General features: G+C 34.6%; 1 protein-coding gene across 10 annotated transcripts in view; it reads left to right on the top strand.

The window, feature by feature from the left end:
• LOC108968303 (WAS/WASL-interacting protein family member 1-like) overlaps window positions 1-20,176 on the top strand; it is a 40,859-nt gene that overhangs the window by 7,721 nt on the left and 12,962 nt on the right. For 7 of the 10 annotated variants that reach the window (XR_001993329.1, XM_018932251.1, XM_018932247.1 and 4 more), the window contains 4 exons: window positions 15,794-15,985; window positions 16,095-16,278; window positions 16,408-16,682; window positions 19,893-20,092. Coding sequence is in view for 9 of the 10 variants with exons in the window: in XM_018932251.1 (XP_018787796.1) it covers window positions 15,794-15,985; window positions 16,095-16,278; window positions 16,408-16,682; window positions 19,893-20,092 (851 nt within the window). In the remaining variant the exon portion in view is untranslated. Of the gene's footprint in view, window positions 1-12,203; window positions 12,898-15,793; window positions 15,986-16,094; window positions 16,279-16,407; window positions 16,683-19,892; window positions 20,093-20,176 lie in introns of those variants that run through there. The other 3 variants (XM_018932248.1, XM_018932242.1, XM_018932246.1) reach the window with 2 other exon arrangements.

The raw sequence follows: 20,176 nt of genomic DNA, 5'->3' as shown, positions 1-20,176 counted from the left end.
TTTGTTTTGTTTTTCAATATTTTGATTTGTGAATTATTTGAATCGTTCAATTTCGGTCGCTTGCTTTTTTATTCCGGCTATTTAAAAGAAGAATTATGAAAATTATTCACTGAAAACTTTACATATSTGTGTTTCACGCAAAGTGATCACTTGCAGATTGAAATTTTTTACGAAGCCACGAAGAGGTCGGCGTTTTTTTTTGCGAGCAACGTATGACAGCCCAAGGCAAGAAGCACTCCCAGGATGCGATGACATACGTGCGAAATTATGGATTGCGGTCAGTCAACAACACGATCGTCACGATGTCATAGCACAACTTTTCAAACAACAGTTACGATGTTTGATGGTGCTGTTGGATGCTATATGTACTTTGTGGAGTGGCAAAAGAAAAGTTGGCCGCACGTACACATTCTTCTTTGGATGGTTGTTACACCTGATTCAATTAATGAAATCATTTCTGCRGAAATTCCTGATGCAGAGAAAGATCCAGTACTAAGTGGTGAAAACCAATATGATTAATGGACCTTTCGAACATTACAATCCCTTTTCGGTTTGTATGGCTGACAATAAATGCACGAAAYACTATCCACGTGCTTTTCTTTCGGAAACACAAAGTAGAAATGATGGATATCCACTCTATCGACGTAGCTCACCAGACGACAATGGCAGAACATTCAGCATTTAATTTATAAGAATGAATATCGAAATTGACAACTCACGGATCGTACTATATTCACCACTAATTCACATTCAAAACTCATATTAATGTTGRGTATAGCAGTTTGGTTTAATCGATAAAATACGTTTGTAAGTACGTCACTAAAGGAAGCAGCATGGCGGTTATTGGTCTTGAACGAGAATGGCCAAAGAGTATATTTCAACTCAGAGAATACAGTACAGCCAATTAAAACACCGCCAGCAACAAAATKAACATTRACGAGTTTTTTTCTCAACTTTCGTCASTGATCCGTTTGCTAGAACATTGCTCTATTCGAAAAAAMCTTGATATTATACATGGAATGCATCGTCGAAGAAATAGTTACGCAGGAAGCAAGGCCATCCAATAGATGGACATCCCGGTGTGTCAGCAACTAATACATTAGGACGAATTTACATAACTCACCAGAAAAACAATGATTGTTTCTACCTTTGGTTGCTATTGATTAATGTACGCGGTTCAACTTTATTTGAGTCAATCTGCGCTATCGAATACACGGCGCAGAATTCTATGAATTCCTTTGAGTTCTAACGATTTGCCATTTCAGTTCAAACGTATTCCGCTTCCAGTGAAATTGAGGTGATCAACAGGACACAACTTGGTTTGCCAATCTTGGAAGTGCTATGTTTTTCACACGGTCAGATATATGTACCTGGCGTGCTCACGAGTTTGAAAACCATCTTTTCTGTACACCGAAATAGAAACCAAAAAATATGGTTTATCAAGCAACGTTACATTGAAAAAAAAAGAAATGATAAATTCAACTTTCTTTTCATTTCAAAGCACATAATTTGACGCAGGCCAACGGCTGCGGGGCCAGCTAGTTATGTATATATTATTTGTCTATTATTTGACAGTCAAAATTCTTTGTTAGCTCCAAAAATTCTAACAGATGGCGCTAATTATTGATTGGATTGAGTAAGTATTCAACAGATGGCGCTATGTTAAAAATACAAACGTTTTATATAAGCTACGATTTAATAGCATAATCACCAAATATTTTAATATTAAAATAGAAAGTAAATTTAGGTTACACCTTAGTTTCAGCAATACGTAATTATTATGCTATTAAATTTGTGTTTTTAACATAGTGCCATCTTTGAATACTTCCCCAATCCAGCCATCAGTTAACGTCATCTGTTACAATATTTTGGAGCTAACGGATAATTGTGACCGTCAAATAATAAACAAAGATGTCAACAACGCGCGAAGCAGAGAGACACGACGCAAGCGTGTTGAAAGAGCGTTAACTGCCAGATGATTTATGCACTGTTCTTGACAAAAAAAATGAATTGATTCAGAGTATTTTTCCGAATATTCAGAGTAATTACTTGAATCATAACTGGCTCAGTGAGCGCGCTATTTGGCTGCTAAAAATGTTGATGTTGACGAAATTAACTTCCAAATACAACAGGTGATCTGATGTAATTTAAATCAATCGATAATGTTCTTAATGAAAATGAAAGTGTAAGTTTTCCAATTGAATTTTAAAATTCACTAGATATACCCGGAATGCCACCACAGAATCCTCGATTAAAGAAGAGTTAACCTATTTTTCTCCTACATAATTTGAATCTACCTCCATTATGCAATTGTGCGAGTTTGGCTATCAAAAAGATCACCGGAAATATTCTTGGAGCAACCATATTATCTGAAAAGTTTAAAGGTGAAGTGGTTTTGTTGCCACATATTCCAATCGTACCATCGAATTCTACGATACCCTTCAGGAACTACGATTTCCAGTTCGTTTAGCTTTTGCAATGACGATAAATAAATCTCAAGGTCAAACAGTGTCCATTTGTGGTTTAGATTTGCAAAATCCATGTTTTTCTCATGGGCAACTATATGTTTCATTTCCACGTGTAGGAAAACCATCGAATCTACTTGTGTTAGCTAAATACGGATTAACCAAAAATTTTGTGCACCAGTTAGTGCTCAATTAAATTTATATTAAAAGTATTGATAATTCAAAATATTGAATATTATTCTTAAAGATTTAAAACTATTTGTTAGATATATAAATACAATTTTTTGTTTTAAATTAATTCTTTTGTATTAACTCTTACCAAATTCAATAGTATGGAAATTTTGTTCAATCGTATTAAAAGTCCTTCCCTTTCGAATTCCAATCCAGTGTATTCTTATACCAGCTTAAACGTTTCCGTCTTCGTTCGTACATAATAATTTCATTGTATTAAGGGGTAACTGTTCCCCGTGAAAAGTTTACAACAATGTAATATTACAAAAAATGTAGCCACAGCAATGCGTAACGGTCTGCTGCTAGTAGCATATATGTATGTATGCTATATTGTATATGGCTATACAAACTGACGGATACAAATCAATTTCTTGTACGGAAAACTCTTTTTTATATCTTGATTAATTATTGTCTTAGATAATGCCACAATGTTCGAACTCGAGCTCAGATTAGACAATTATATAGCTGTCATACACTCTGACCAACCGAAATCAAGATAAAGATCTTTTTATACCCTTTTATGCCCTAAGAAATGCATCTGTGAAGAGTAGTATAGCTTCGGAGTGACCGAAGTTAATATTTTTAATTGATTTAACAACAACTACATACACAAATATATAAAACCCGTATGACATCACATTGCGCATAATTCAGAACAGCGTTTCTCAAATGCCGCGACCCGGTACCGGGTCATCAAAATAAAAAAATTTCAAAATAATACCTACTATCGATCGATCGATGCATCGTAATATTCGTAAGCGGAGATCGAGGCGAAAACTCAGCCAGAGTACTTAAAGATATAAAGAAGGTGCAAATTTTATTCTGTATGATGTTCGATTGGACGGCTAACATATCTTATAGAATAGTAGTACGGAGTTCACCATTCTCGCTGCTATTTAGCAGAAATGAGCACGTTCAAAGGCAGAAATATATGTAAAACGACTGAATTTATGCGTGAATGAATGAAGAGAAATGCTTTGAAGACTTACAAATGTGAAGCTGGGTTTTCAACACTAGTTTACCTTAAAAATAAATATTGAAACAGACTGGAAGTGGAATCCGATCTCAGAATAAAACTTTCAGCAATTTTAGTAAACTTGAACTCTATAATTAAAAATAAGCAACAGCTACATACTTCGCACTAAAAAGTGAGTAGTAAAGATACCAAATTTTATAATTTAATATTAATAAAACATTTCTCTTACTATTATTAAACGTGTATTATTTAATCTCATGTAACCGTCTTGATTTTAATATTATTAAGTGGGTCACTAAAGGACAATGTAAAAATTACCGGGTCATGACAAAACTAAGTTTGGGAAGCACTGATTTAGAACTTAAAGTTTGTTTTTACATACATACATTGTACATGTATGAGAGASACCTCCGATCACTCACCGTAAACCGATATTGCTTATAAAGCAATAAAATAAATTTTTTCTGGTATCGCTTTAATGGTAAATCGATATTATAATTCCTTAAATAATGTAGTGAACGTTATTTGTTCGTGATACGTTGTTACCTGTAAATTCATGCATTAAATGCATTTTTCATTTAAGGAAATGCAAACAAATTCGATCTTTATAAAGATCTTTATAGTTTAAATTTTCAACGTTTTTAAAATAATATATGAAATTTTCTCGACTTCTAGAAAGCTAACAAATTTTTAAAATTTTATGTATATCCCTTTTTCTTTCATATTCAAATCAACTTCGCACAATTTCGTTTAATAAAATAAGTTTGTTAAATAGGAAATCGAGATGGTATTCAAAAAAGCACCACAACACTCGTTGAGCGATTCACCCTAGATACTCCTAATAGAAGGCGATTGAATTAAACTGGAATTTCCGATTATTTTATAAAATAAAAGGTATTCAAGCGGAAATATGTAATTGTTTTCCATATTTCTGTTAGTTGTTCTTTTGAGTAGTTTGTTTATTTTTAGGACCGAATTGAATTGAAGTAAGATCACCTTAGTGATTTGTTCTTCTCGAAGTGGTTTTTATGAGAAATAGCCAGTTAATGATATTCATGACCAAAAAATTCTGGAACCTCTCACTAATGCAAATTTTGGAATTTGGCAATTAAATTTGCTTTCGTCAAATCACATAAGCCGTTGGTAATCATATTGACCCCAATTTTATTACTTTTCAGATCAATAAAGTCGTGCAGCCTTCATCTTTTGTGTTAAAGTGACTGTTTGGCTGGGCATCTTCCATATTTTCTTCTGATCATTTGGCATTTTGCGCAATTTTTCAAATACACAACCAAAACACGACTAAAACTGAACAATGTTCAACCCAATGTCATAAAAAATAATTAATTTTCCAATTCCTACTAGATCTAGTAGACATTTTTTCAGATTTACATTTATAAAGCTGAAGACAAAAGTACTAAAGTAAGAACTAAATAGAAAAATAAAGTATCATCTGAATATGTTGACCTAATACATTATCGGTGTTTTTTAACAATCGAAGCAAACCGCTCTGGCAATTCTGGAATGACGACTTATATAAAAAAAAACCGGCAGGACTTTTGTATCAATTTTGTCTGCTTCCCTTAATGCTCATGATTTCACTCTAACGTTCACACCCAATTTCCTATTCCCTATTCCCTATTCCTCCTATTAAACGAAGCACCTAACCTTTTGACATTGTAATTTTATTTGTTGTTTTAATAATGAAAAGCTAATAGAAAATGTTGTACGTAAATGGCCAAATAAATTTATTTTTGGGAGTGTTTTGTCGACAGGATTGTCAATATTCTTAAATTACAACACTGGTTAATTTTTGGTCATCATTGCAAAATCTAAACGCCCGCACGTAAAAAAAGATACACGAGTCAGCCTTTTGAACTTATTGTTTTCCCACGTGTGCGTAATGTACTTGTATGTTTATATGCATACACACATATTTGTAAATACTATGCTAATATTGACCTGACCATTTACACAGCTGTCTGCAAAGTTTAAAACTAATGGTATGACCTCAGCAACTAATGCATTGACTAACGAACCTCAAAATACATATTGTATGCGTGTATGTATATTTATGCAGAAGGTAGTTCACAGCGCCACCAAGTGCATGGTACTCTTGCTTTCCTACCGGCTTGACCTACCTCTTGACCGATAATATATAAATGATATGTTACGCACTTACATTTGCCACTATACACACATACAAAAGGTATTGCGTGCGCTTGTGTTAACAAATCGGGCGTGAAATGAAACTGATGTTTGTAATAGATACATTGTCATTGCCATTTTGGTTAGTTATTCCTGCCACACAACAATTGTTGCGTAACTCACGCATATAACAACATATAAAGTTACATTTAATGTGTATAACTTTGCTAATGCATTTAATTTTAATTTTATTATAACATGCTGACATTCCAATTTGCACACTAGCTTATCATGAGTAGTAATAGAAAAACATTGTAGTTTTAACAGTTTTTCGAATATTTTATTTGCGCATGATAATTTTTAGTCCAGCAACGCATACGGCACGCAACACACGTGGTTGAATCGTTCACATATTGACGTTGCTCCGCTTTAAGTAATTCCATCATACGAGTGGCTAGCTCGGTACTTTCTTGGTGTTTAAAAAAAGCAAGGCAAGAGAAAGCTTTTTGGTCCCGTGTCAACTATTTTTAATGCCAAAGTAGTTACGTATGAATGTATGTATTTTTTATGCAAACGTTTGCACGAAATTTCACAATGTAAACATAATTTATGCGATAAAATTTTTATAACCTTAAATCTGTTTTTATAAATTATACAGGGTGGGTCATATACAATTTTAAATTTAAAAAGTCAATAAAAAAAAGTATAGATATTTTTCAAAGGTCTAACTTTTATTTAAAACAATTTCGGACAAATGACCACCCCGGCTGAGTTTACAGTAGCTTATCCGATCCACCCAATTTTTTAGTACCTTCTCGATAGTTTCAGGCCTTATCTCAGCTACAGCAGCTGGAATCTCGTACTTTAGATCTTGAATTGTTTCTGGATGGTTGGCTTAACATTTATCTTTAACAGCTCCCCACAGAAAATAGTCCAACGGAGTTAAATCGCAGCTTCTGGGAGGCCAATTCACATCACCTCTTTTGCTGATTATGCGATTTTCGAAGATAGGGCGTAAAAGATTGAGTGTAGCGTTTGCTGTATGGCACGTAGCGCCGTCCTGCTGGAATCAAATGTTGTCCAAGTCTTACTCTTCAATTTGCTTGCGCGATATCGCTCACCATTGATGGTTACGGCGGTTCTTTCTTCATTTTCGAAGAAAAGTGGACCGATGATTCCACCAGACCAAAATCCGATGATTTTTCGGTAAAATTGATCAACCTCGGTTTGGATTGAAGACTCACCACTTTGGAAATTTTTTTTCAATATTTCCTAGTTTTCTTCTAGTGAATAGCGACCCTTTTCGTAAATTTTAGACTTTTTACTGAATACCTGTCACTTTCCGAATGGTATTTGACGTTTCCAATGTTGAAATGTAGATAATTCAAATTTAAAACGTTAGATGGTCCACCCTGTATATTGTTAGAAAAAAGTAAATGAATTGTAAAAAAACGTAAAGGATTTAATTCTTCATCAATTTATTATGTCGCCTTAAAAATAATCCCCACCAGGTGCAATACACATATGCCAACGATTTTTCCACGTAACACTTTTCATAAGCACTTTTTGGGATGGCCGAGGACGACGAGAAAAGTTTAAATCTGGTTACTGTCCGTGCAAGCTGTGGAATGAAGTCATTACTTTCCTTAGCCCAAAAATACCTAATATAAAGATTTTCGAACTATGGTAATATCGGTATTTTCAAACATCCGGCTGATTTTACTCTATATGATTGGTTTTACACCTTAAAGTATTTCCCTTTGATTCTTGAAAGTTGCAAGAGTATAAAATGTTCGGTTGCACAAGAAGTTAGCTCTTCTTTACTTGTTTTGGTTTCGGCTCGTTTTTTCACTCCATTGCGATGATTGTTGACTTGTTTGCATGTCTAATTCATAAGCCCACGCCTCACTGGCAGTTATAAGGCTCTACATGAATGTGGGATCATCAGTTGAAGAAGTGGAAAGTCGTTCAGAGCGACGCACATCTTCAACGATCGTTCGTCCGTCTTTGAAGGCTTTATACCACTCGTAGGCTTGTGTTTTTGATAAAACTGAATCACTGTAAGCCTTTCGCAACATTCGCAACAATATTTGGTTAGAAATAAAAAATTTGAGGCAAATGCTTTGTTCCATATTTTTATCCATTGTAAAAATCGCAACACACTACTGAGGCGTACCGACGTAAGCAGCTGTTGTTAAGAAACTGATTGACAGATCGTCCTCATATTTGGTATAATAAATTTAATAATTTCTACCAACTTAGCAAATGATATGTTTTGAAATGATATTTCACCCGGGGAATTTAATTACAATTTCCGGGTGCTTTTTTGTCACAATATTTACAAATAGAATCGATAAAAGACAAAATTCTTTATTTTAATTTCAACTTAATTTTTTAATGAGTTCTATATTTTTATACACTTATGGACAAAATAATAGATGTGCGTTTATCTGGTACTGGTTTTTCGTCAAATAGTTTTGAAACTGTTAGTTTTTTATACCGTTACATTTTTACGATGAAGGGCGTAGACACCGCTTACGCGATTATAGGCGAGTTAACAACAGCGCGCCAGTCACTTCTTCTTTTCGCAACGTGGCGCCAATTGAAGACTCCAAGCGAAGCCTTTCCTTCCAGCTGGTCTTTCCAACGGAGTGAAAGTTTTCCCCTTCCTCTGCTTACCCCGGCTGGTACTGCGTCGAATACTTTAAAAGCTGGAATGTTTTTGTCCATATGCACGACATGAACTATGTCAATGAGGTCATACAGCTCCATCGAATGCAATATTCGCCCTGACTATCGCAAAGGCCCATAAATATTCCGCAGAACCTTCCTCTTGAAAACTCGTAACGTCGCTCGTCAGATGTTATCATCGTCCATGCCTTTGCACCATATAGCAGGACGGGAATAATGAGTAACTTATAGAGAACTTAGCCCTTTCTTACTTGCTTATTTAATTTTTGTTTTAATAATTTATGACTTTTTTATTTAATTATCATTATTATTATATTATCTTTTTATTTTTGCCTTTAATTTATTTAAAATGTTATTATTTATGATATAATTATTATTACCGGGTTAAAAAATATTTTTTTCAAATTGTCAAAATATTTCACACAAATTACAAAAAGAAGTGAAAAAGAATAAAAAGTTCCACAAAAATGTCTACACTTCCGAATATATTGTACATATTGTGCAATGTCATCTTCAACGCCGATCTTGCATTGAAATAAATCGCGAAAGTGGGGAATCCTTTATTCCAGTATAATCAAGATAAATTAACCCTTAACTTTTAAATATAAAGTATTATTGTAGGGTTCTAGTTTATATTTAAATAATATTTGACAAAAAAAGGTTTATTTTACATTGGAAAAAATTTTATGAACCTACATATAAATAACAAGTCAGAATATTTGGTGAATATTTTGGAAAACCCGTTATAATCATAAAAAGAAACTTCTTACAATCGTACTTATCATAATTTTTATTTTTCAAATTATGATAAGACGTTCGCAAATACTCAAGAATTACAGTTAGTTTCAGCTGTATTTGTTTATATTTTCATTAATAATGTATTCATCTTTGAGTTACTTTTTGTTTGAATTTGTATGGCGTTGCTGATTGCATGTGTTGCAAATACATAATTCAGAGAATTCACTGAAAACTTGAATCACACTTTTTTGGAAAATAAGGCGTGCTTAAATGAGTCAATAAAAGTTGATCCCCCCACTAGCATGACTTCTCATAACTCATTGTTAATGAACTGTTGTCTTAATTTTTCATTGCAGTTTTAGCCATTATATAATACATATTATATATTATATAAAAGTAAACATTTATTACGTTTACGTAAAATTTGAAGTTGTGGGTTAAGGGGCTATATACAAGTCAGGAAAACAAGTTTTGTGAATATTTTTAAAGAAGCATTTTATTTAATAAATATTTATACATATTACCGATCTCGTTGCTGTTCTCCAGGCTGATCTCCGAAAAATGTTATCTATAATCCAAAAAGAAAACAAAAATATTTTTAATTTAAAAAATACCGGTAGTTTACCAAACAATGTTATTTTTTCGTGAAGGAATTACATTTCAGAGTGGTTGAAAAATCAAAATTAATATAAACAAGTAAGGAAGGGTTTTTGCAACTTGCAGGAATCAATTCCAATCAAATACCTTAAGATGTTAAACGTTTCATATATACATAGCATATATGTATACATATGTATTTTATATATAACTTATACACTGACCAATATATTCGGTATATCTCATACATTGCCCGATATTTTCGGTTAAAAGTCAACTATGTATGCTAGGGTCCACATATTCGCGCGTGAACAGTTTTGGTTGAATTTGAAAAATTTTTGGACATAAGGTGGCTGGGCTTTAAAGGAATTATTGTGCAAAATTTTATCCCATTGTATTAATTGCTTTTTGATTTGTGTACTGGAAGGTAAATAATCAAATGCAATTTAAAATTGTGGCATATGGGAAGTAGGCGTGGTTGTAGCCCGAGTTCGCCTATTTTCGCACTGTGGTATGTGCAATGTGAGAAGAATGCCACGTACTAAATTTAATTGAAATCGGTTGGTCGGGTAAGTGATTTCACTTAAAAGTGAACAGTGCCCCGCCCATTGACCAATATTCACGCTCTCATAAATCCCTCTCATACCATCGCGGGTGTGAAATTGTGTGCCTCTGGCATATTAAATTATCGATTTATCGCACTTTCAAGTTATATGGGTAGAGGACGGTTTTCTTCCGATTTCATCCATTTTTACAGTGTCGATCGGGGTGGTAAAAGAATTTTTCTTGAGTGAATTCGGTTATTCTCACTTAAGCGGTTTAGGATATATGTACAATTTTTTTCTTAAATCTTTAGCCCACAGGTGCCCCTTGCTACTGTGATCCCCTAGTGCCAAATTGCAGTTCTGCATCACAATTTAGTGTTTAGTTATGGCACTTTATACGTTTGATTGGTTGATGATGTTTTGTGTTAGTGGCAGTAGTCCGCCTTATTTTTTTACCAAGTAAAATTTGTATCAAATTTCTTTAAGATACCTTCATTCTTACTCAAGTTACAGTTTGAACGGACGGATGGAAGGACAGACAGACAGTCCCCCGGATTTCAACTCGTCTCGTCATCCTAATCATTTGTATATATAACTTTATCTCGATTAGTTTTAGGTGATACATATACCGTTAGGTGAACAAAACAATTGTACTTTGTAGCAACTTGATGCAAGAATATTCACATCTTTTACTGAATATTTGAAATTGATCGGTCCAATAGTTTCGCTGGAATTTTTCGTAACTATTTCATAGTTATATTCGAAGGTTCCTCGACAAATCACATATTAAAAGATTTTCTACCGTCATGCAGGCCTCCAACTCATACTGAAATTTACCGTGGCGCAACTTAAGAAGCTCGCATAATCTCTTCGTTATAAACATTGGCTAGCAAACTTTGAAAATTTTTGAATGTCGTACCAGGCTACCAATTGATTTGCACAATTTTTTACACTTTCACGGTAACTTTATAGGTTCGGTTGAAACTGGAAAAGTAACTCCTTCAATTAGATTTACTGCCGTCCTATAAGATTGAATAGTTATTTCTTTGAAGGCGACTGTGTTCCGGGGAAGGAGATCTACTGCTATGTTAGTGGCACCAAAAGAAAGTTCGCAATTCATTATAGTTTTTTCTATTTCCAATCAGGTTTAGTTTAGTGACTTAAATTGTTACAAATTCGCGAATTGCTTCATTAATGAGTCTATCCTCGCAATCGTTTTTTTTTCTTGCCTGGCGTTTATTGCCTTTTGCGTTTATTTTCTATGGCACACAACTGTAACTGATTTAAGTCTGTCGCTACATAAACAGCTCATCAAACATAATGTCAATGTATACATATGTATGCAACTCGCTAGCTCTTTGCACAATTAGCAATATTGTCACTGACGTCATATTCTTATAAGCCTCAGACTAAGCCAGAGGTAAACGCAGCATATCAATGTGGGCACGCGCCGCCTGCAGGAACTACACATAACACCACAATTTACAGAGAATCGTATAGAGCATAAGCTGTTAGTCATTATTTTGCTCGCGATCATTTAACGCTGAGACATCGCTAAGTGTACGTTTTGTATAATTCCCCAAGATAAACACGCGCGCCACAGTCTTTTCTTGCTCCCGCAGCGTCAGCACCTCAGTGCACGCTTACTTATATGCTATGTTGTTGGCTTATTACTAGCTAACCCGCGCTCGGCTTTTTAGCTTCTTCGTCATCCCGTTGACGCCGCTGGTGATGACGTTGCTGATGCCTTCTACTCGTTGGCTTGCATGTGCGTGAGTGTGCGATTAGCCAAGTAATCGCAGTCCCCAGTTTGTTGTGTTGTGTCGCTTTTCGAGACATTTGCGGCACGGCGTGTTGCCATTTGAACGTTGAACGCGAGACCGTTGTTGTGTTAATGCGCGTGCGTGTGGTGTACTAAAACTTTTCATTTACTAGCTAATTGAGTGTTTAGTAAATTTGCAGAAAACAAATGAAATTGAGTAATGGTGCTGGCAGCGTTTGTGATTGAGACGCGCCAAACAAGTGAAAATATTATAAATATATTGAAGCAAGCAATTTAAAAAAATAAAATAAACAAAACAGATCTGCCAAAAAACATTTGGCAATTAGCTATAGATCAGTGCTTTGCGTGTGTCGTGTTTTTATTTCACTGCCAGTGAAAAAGTTTGCACAACAAAAATATTTCGCACATTCCGGTTGTTTTTAATTAATTTTTCGTATACTAAGTCAGTCCAGCAGCATGCACATTGCTGCTGACTCACCTGTGATTAAGTGTGCGCAATAAAGGTCTATTTGTTTATAAATTTTTCGCTCGAATATAAATAAAATCTGGTGTGATACTCAAACGCGCAACGATTGCAGCGTGTTTTGTTGAAGCTGACAATAAAATAGTTGCTGAGAAAAAATTTGCACTTTTTGTCAATTTTTATTCGAAATTAACACTTATTCACAAATATAAGCACTGTTAAATATAAAAAGTTGAAATTGTCAAGAAACTTCCAACAAGGTAAATGGTATGAAATAATCGACTTTGAAAATCGATCACAGTTGCCACACACAGCTCATTGGATGGCTTAGTCATAATGCACTTTTACAACTTGCACGTTGTTTTTTTTTATTATTTATATTTTCAATAACAGTTTCTAAAGTGAGTTGTAAATTTACTCAATTATTTTTCTCTATTTATTTGAATATTTCATTCATTGGATGACTCACGTAACACTATAAAAATAAATAAGTTTATTCTGTGCATGTGGGCATTTAAAGTTTTTTTGTGTTTGCTTTCCACTTCTTGTCATTGTCATTTTTATTGTGCTTTGTTTATACGATCCATACGACCTACGATTCTCCGCTCATATTTAGTGTCTTATATGATTGTGCAGCACTAACAAATAAATAACAAGTTCGTTCGTCGATTCTCTAGATTGATTTGGTATGCAAAACGCGTGTTTCAGCTTAATGCCCAGACATACATACATACATTTTTCAGGTTCAAATGCCTTTTTTTTAATTTTCTACTTCCTTGCGTATTTCACTTGCTAAAAAATACATATATGCGAGGAAAAGACAAGTGTTGATACATCAAAATATTTAAAATAAAAATAAATCACTGAAGCACCGGAAATCAAAGTTACTTGTCCGCTAAATGTTCTTGCAACCTTTTTCATTAATACCAAATATTTTTGTGCCGGATGCTTCTATTACATTGCTTGCCTTTTAGAGTTGTAGAGTTTTGTTACCACTTTTATTTTCGGTCCTCCTGTAATTTAAAGCTAAAGCTTAAATTAGCAAAATTATATGGCTGTGTTTAACAAGAAAGATTAAACTTACATAAAATGGTGTTAATGCGGATATTACTTGCCAATTATATGAAATTTCTTCGAAGGAAGTCGTAAAAAAAAACTTTTATAGTGTATAGAGGCGTGAAATATGTCTTCAATTCATATATTTGGTTTATTTTTGTAGACAAAAATACGTGTATGGAAATTGAAATGTATAATCCGATATGATTCGATAGATGTATGTGCTCTCTGATCAGAATTTACCCGGATTAACAAAAATAAAAACATGTTACGTATTTTAACACAAATGTTTACTAATACTTTCAAAATAGACTCCTTTTAAGGAAATACAAGCCAACGCTTCATCCAATTTTCCATACATTTGTTATACTTAAACCCCGGCGCGCTGACCTGCACCCAATAACTTTAACTTCAATGACTCACGACGCGATCTCCAAAGTATTTTTAAAGTCGATACCAAAATATTGTGACGGGAGCCAATTCTGGTGAGTACGGTGGCTGTGCGATGACTCTCGTTTCGTATTTGTCCGAAAACTCGGTCACAATCAATGCTACCATGTGACGGTGCATTACCCTGGTAAAAACCTCTGCTCGACGTTTACAAAAGATTCTGGTGTTTGGGTCTAGCATTGACACGCTTCCTACACAAAACATTAACCAAAATTATCGAGTCGATCCAAAAGAGATCTTGAGGTCCTCTGTTATCTTTCTCATGAAGGCACGAAAATTAAACTAATGCTTCTTCAACTTGTTCAATATTATCATTATTAAGAGAGGTGGATGGATGAGTCGCAAGAGACAAGTTTTCGATGAATGCCACTCAAATACTTCTGTTCGTGATTAAGTAAACTCTCTAAAATACTTCTGCAACATTTTCAACGACTCCCCGTGTTCGTTGATATATTATTTCCATGGTAAAAGTTTATTATTTTTTTCTAAAAACTAGTTCTTCAATAAAACTTTCTGAACAAATATTCAAAGAAATTCAGTTACTTTTTGAAAACAGATCGCCTTATTTTCTAAATACGACTATAAGTTATTTTAAGCACCCGAAAGTAACTAACATCTTTGTCCCTGGAATGGACCAAGACCCTAAGCAATATATTTGGAAATGACAGTAGTTGCCCGCAGCCATCAAAGTCAAAGGTAAATTCGCTAGGTGTTAATAAACGGATGACGTAAATGAATGCTAGGTTCCGAACCAATTTCTTCTTCTTCTTGATTGGCGTAGACACCGCTTACGCGATTATAGCCGAGTTAACAACAGCGCGCCAGTCGTTTCTTCTTTTCGCTACGTGGCGCCAATTAGATATTCCAAGTGAAGCCACTTGGTCCTTCCAACGGAGTGGAGGTCTTCCTCTTCCTCTGCTTCCCCCGGCGGGTACTGCGTCGAATACTTTCAAAGCTGGAGCGTTTTCGTCAATCCGGACAACATGACCTAGCCAGCGTAGCCGCTGTCTTTTAATTCGCTGAACTATGTCAATGTCGTCGTATATCTCGTACAGCTCATCGTTCCATCGAATGCGATATTCGCCGTGGCCAACGCGCAAGGGACCATAGATCTTTCGCAGAACTTTTCTCTCGAAAACTCGCAACGTCGACTCATCAGTTGTTGTCATCGTCCAAGCCTCTGCACCATATAGCAGGACGGGTATTATGAGTGACTTATAGAGTTTGGTTTTTGTTTGTCGAGAGAGGACTTTGCTTCTCAATTGCCTATTCAGTCCGAAGTAGCACCTGTTGGCAAGAGTTATCCTGCGTTGGATTTCTAGGCTGACATTGTTGGTGGTGTTTACGCTGGTTCCAAGATAGACGAAATTATCTACAACTTCAAAGTTATGACTGTCAACAGCGACGTGAGTGCCAAGTCGCGAGTGCGACGACTGTTTTAGGTGATAAAAAAATCGTGTTATTCTAGAGGCGGATTGACGTAAAATCCTCGCTCTTGGATTTATTCTTGTGGGCGTATTTTCAGCAATAAGTTACTTTATAGTTAGTTGGTAAAATTACATAGTGAAACGAGGCTTTATATTTTCTTACATTTTTAAATATTATTGAATTGCACTTAAATAACCAAATATGCTTTCTTTCGATTTGCAGATGGCTATACCACCACCACCAGGTCCACCGCCGCCACCAGGGCCACCACCGCCTCCGGCTATGGGAGGTCTCAAATTAGGTGGTGCTGGTGGCGGAGATATGCGTTCAGCGCTCCTACAATCCATACAAAAAGGCACTAAACTGAAAAAGACTACAACAGTTGATAAAAGCGGACCAGCCCTAGCAGGAAAGGTGTGTCTTTTGCGATAAAACTGAGCCTTTGTGAATTAATTACTTTTCATTTCACATATGCATGTAACTAACCAGTGTTGTTTTTCTTTATTTTTCCTATTACGCACAGATTTGTGATTCAACGCCATCCGCAACGAGTTCACCGAAACGAATACACAACAATAATAATAACAACAACAATATCAGTAATAGCAATAACAATAATGTGGGCAATGGCGCACCAAAATTGGGTGGCCTATTCGAAGGGCTGACCTCAATGCCCAAACTGAAGCCAGTCAATGGCAGTAATCGTGGTGAGTAACAACAACGCCGATTTCTGCATTACACACCAATTGTATTTTCCGATTTATGTTCTTATTGATATGTGTGTTTGTGTGATGTATTTTTTTCTACTTTTACAATTTCCTACATGACATATTCAGCCCAAGCTCCGGCAATCCCAACGGCTACCAATAACGATTCGTCCGCAGCGAGTAGACGCAACGACACATCGCCACCAGCGAACGCCAACAGCGGAAATAACTGCAGCAGTAATGGTCCATTAGATTTCAATGCTGAACTAACAAAGCATTTGACACTGAAGCGGCAGAAGCAACAGCAGCTACAACAGCCGGTCAATGCGACTGAGGCGAATTTACGTACAAATCGTGGACCACCACCGCAGCCGCCATCGACGCCACCGAAGAATCTCTCAACGGTAAATACAATGCATGCTAAATTATGACATGAGAATAAGAAAAACTACAAAAAATATGCAAAACGAAAATAAAAAAGAAGAAAAAACTTTCACTTCGGCTGTACCAAAGCTAATATATCCTTTACAGGTGCATTTCTGTTAGTAACTATGTGTTTAAGTAAATCTATGGAAGCAATATGCTATAGTAATCCGATGTGAACAATTTCATCGGAGGTTACATTATTTCTAGGAATAATAACTCATACCAAATTTCGTGAATATATCTTATAAAATGCAAAAGTTTTCCATAACAGCACTAGATTACGATCGTTCAGTTTGTATAGCAGCTATATGCTATAGTAAAGCGATCTGAACAATTTCTTCGTATAATACATTATTATCTTAATTATTATTATTATTTAAGTAACCTATGCCAACTTTTGTGAAGGTATATTGTGAAATGTGAAAGTTTTCCATACAAGAACCTAATTCCGATCGTTCAGTTTGTATGGCAGCTATGTGTTATAGTGGTCCGATATCGGCAGTTCCGACAAATGAGCAGATTCTTGAAGAGAATGACGTTTGTAAAATTTCAAAACTATATCTTAAAAACTGAGGGACTAGTTCGTATATACACACACAGACGGACATGGCTAAATCGAGTCAGCTCAACATACTAATCATTTAAATATATACTTTATAGGGTCCCCGACGCTCCCTTCTGGGTGTTACAAACTTCGTGACAAATTAATATGCCCTGTTCAGGGTATAAATATAAACAAATATATGTGAATGACAAAACTAGATATTAACAAATAAGTGGTGAGACAATTTTGTAGTGATTTCTAGTAGCAGTTGGCTTCTGTTGGTGTTTCTGTGTAGCGTACGTTTACAAAAGTTTTTTTCAAATAAACCACATCAGCGCACAGTGTTGTCCAAAATTAGAGCAGTACTTCTGTAAAAGTTGTCATATAAGTATATATAAATATCAGCCTAACGGTCTTAGTTAATTTAGCCAGGTCCGTCCCTCTGTCACATAAATACATACATATATACGAACTAATTCCTCAGTTTTTGAGATATCGATCTAAAATTTTTCACACATTTTTTCTCCAAAAGTAGCTGCTCATTTGTCGGAATCACCGATGTCGGACCACTGTAGCATATATGTATCTCACACAAGCTGAACGAGCAAAATCAAGTTCTTGTATGGAAATTTTATTTATTTATATCTCCACAATCTTTGAACAAATTGTTCAGATAAGACTATTATAGCATACATAATATATTCAAACTGAACGATCAAAATCAAGACTTTATACGAAACCTTCTTTATTTGACAAGTTATATTCAATGATTTCGACATATTGTTGTCTACGGAGGTGCTGTCTTGTTTCGACATGTTTATATCAGACCACTACAGCATATAACTGCCATACGCTGCCTGTCCAAAATAAAGATAACAGTCTATTTATACTATTTTATTTTATAATAAATACATCTGTGTGGGGTATTTAGTAGCTTCGGTGCAGTCTAAATTTACGACTTTTTCTTGTTTCTTAATCAAATAGTTTTTTTTTTAAATAAATCGCAGCTTTATTAATTAGGCCATACATTACAATTATGAAAACAGCTCAACACTAAACTATTTATGATAGCACATTACTTATTTTAACTAACGCAAACAATTTTGCTCATCACTGCACTCATTTGCGCATTTGCATAAATTACATACACTTAAAAGTTGTCTACAAGTATTCGTACATGATCACATAAAATTGTAGTATAAGATTTACAAAATTCTATTTCAGTGTCTGTGTTGGAGAATTTATTAGCAGATTTATACAGCTGTAGAAGGTGTAGCCAATTCATGTAGTTTTCCACACCGCTTCTGAATAMATAAATAAATTTGACATTGGAAGTGTTATGAAATCATTATAAATATGCACTATATTTGGCGTGTCATTTGCATCTAAAGTGCGTACGACTGTGGCGTCTACAATTAGAAGCGTTCGCTAATAAGGAAATCGTATTTTCTTTTAAGTTAAGCGTTGCCGTTTTAAGGCAGTTTACGAGAATGCTGAAATCTTATGTGTACTTAAGTGTAATAATGGATCTTATGCTTTGTACGGTTAGGAAAAAATCATGACTGCTAATATTTTAAACATAAAACGCTACGCTTATGAATAAAAAGCCTAAATGTCGAGATTGATGATATAATATAATATATGTAAATAGTTTTTTTTTACAAAAAAATTGGAAACTGTTAGATGAAAACTTTTCACGTAAAAATCACTAAATAGACTTCAAAATATTTATGGGGCAAGAATAGGTAATATAAAAAATAATTCTATGTTAAATTATAATTTTAGAATTATTATATGTATATACATATATATAAATGATCAGATTACTAAGCTGAGCCGCTCTGTCTGTCCATCTGTATATACGTGAATTAGTATCTCAGTTTTTGAGATATGAATCTGAAAAATTGCACACACTTTATTCTTCGCTAGAAGCCGCTCATTTTTCGATACTACCGATGTCGGACCACTGTAGTACATAGCTGCCATACAAACTGAATGATTAAAATTTCTTCTAACAGATTATGCTAGAAATACTTTGAAAGTTTTTGTTTTCCAAATCTTATTAAATTCTGCTATATCACGAACACGAATAATAAATGGGGTTATATACATCCACACTAACTAAACTATGGCTGATTGACACATTGATGGATATCTCCTAAATACCAATTAGAATATTCGGGGGCGGAAGCAAGTAATATTTCTAGGGATACGTTTATTTTTAAATAACAGATTTCTATTTGCCACATAAGTTTATTTAAATAATTTTATCTAAATAATAAAATTTCGAAATTTAGGATTATGTAAGTAAAATATTATGTTGTTAGTACAATCATTTGTATAAAAAAAAAAAAAAAATATACCGCACTAAAAAAAATTTTATAGAAATCGAATTTTAAATTTTATAGATATAAAATAAAAAATTGTAAGAGATTTGATGTAAAGCTAAAAATATTAGTAATCAAAGCGTCAAATCGTAGCAATATATCATTTAGGCTATATATATAATATATTTGTATATGCGCTTAAACTTATTGAAAAATTATTATTAAACATTTTCCTTTTTTGCTTTACTTATTGTATTCATAATATTTATTTGTTTTGTTTTCTCTCTTTCGCTATATCTTAACAATGCACAAATAAGCAGAGCGCCTCCGACTCGGTGTTGGAGAAAACGAGAGGTATCAACGCGTCGTCAGCTGGTATACGCGCTAGTCCGTTGGCGGCAAATCACAGCAATAGTAAGGCATCATCGCCTACGCTTTCGGAGAGCAGCAATGGCAGCAACAAAACCGCTGGTGGTGGCACCAACAATAGCATCAAAAGTAAAGCGGCTAGTTTGAAGTAAGTGAAGTACTGATGAATTTGATACAAACACAAATGCTTTTTTGCTCGTTTTATATAAAACACATACATACTTCTCGTTAA

Source organism: Bactrocera latifrons, unplaced genomic scaffold, assembly GCF_001853355.1.
Source record: "Bactrocera latifrons isolate USDA-ARS-PBARC rearing strain unplaced genomic scaffold, ASM185335v1 scaffold_209, whole genome shotgun sequence".
In the NCBI taxonomy this organism is placed as follows: Eukaryota; Metazoa; Arthropoda; class Insecta; order Diptera; family Tephritidae; genus Bactrocera; species Bactrocera latifrons.
Note: the sequence above shows the minus strand (reverse complement) of the source record. Positions and strands in the feature narration are given on the sequence as shown.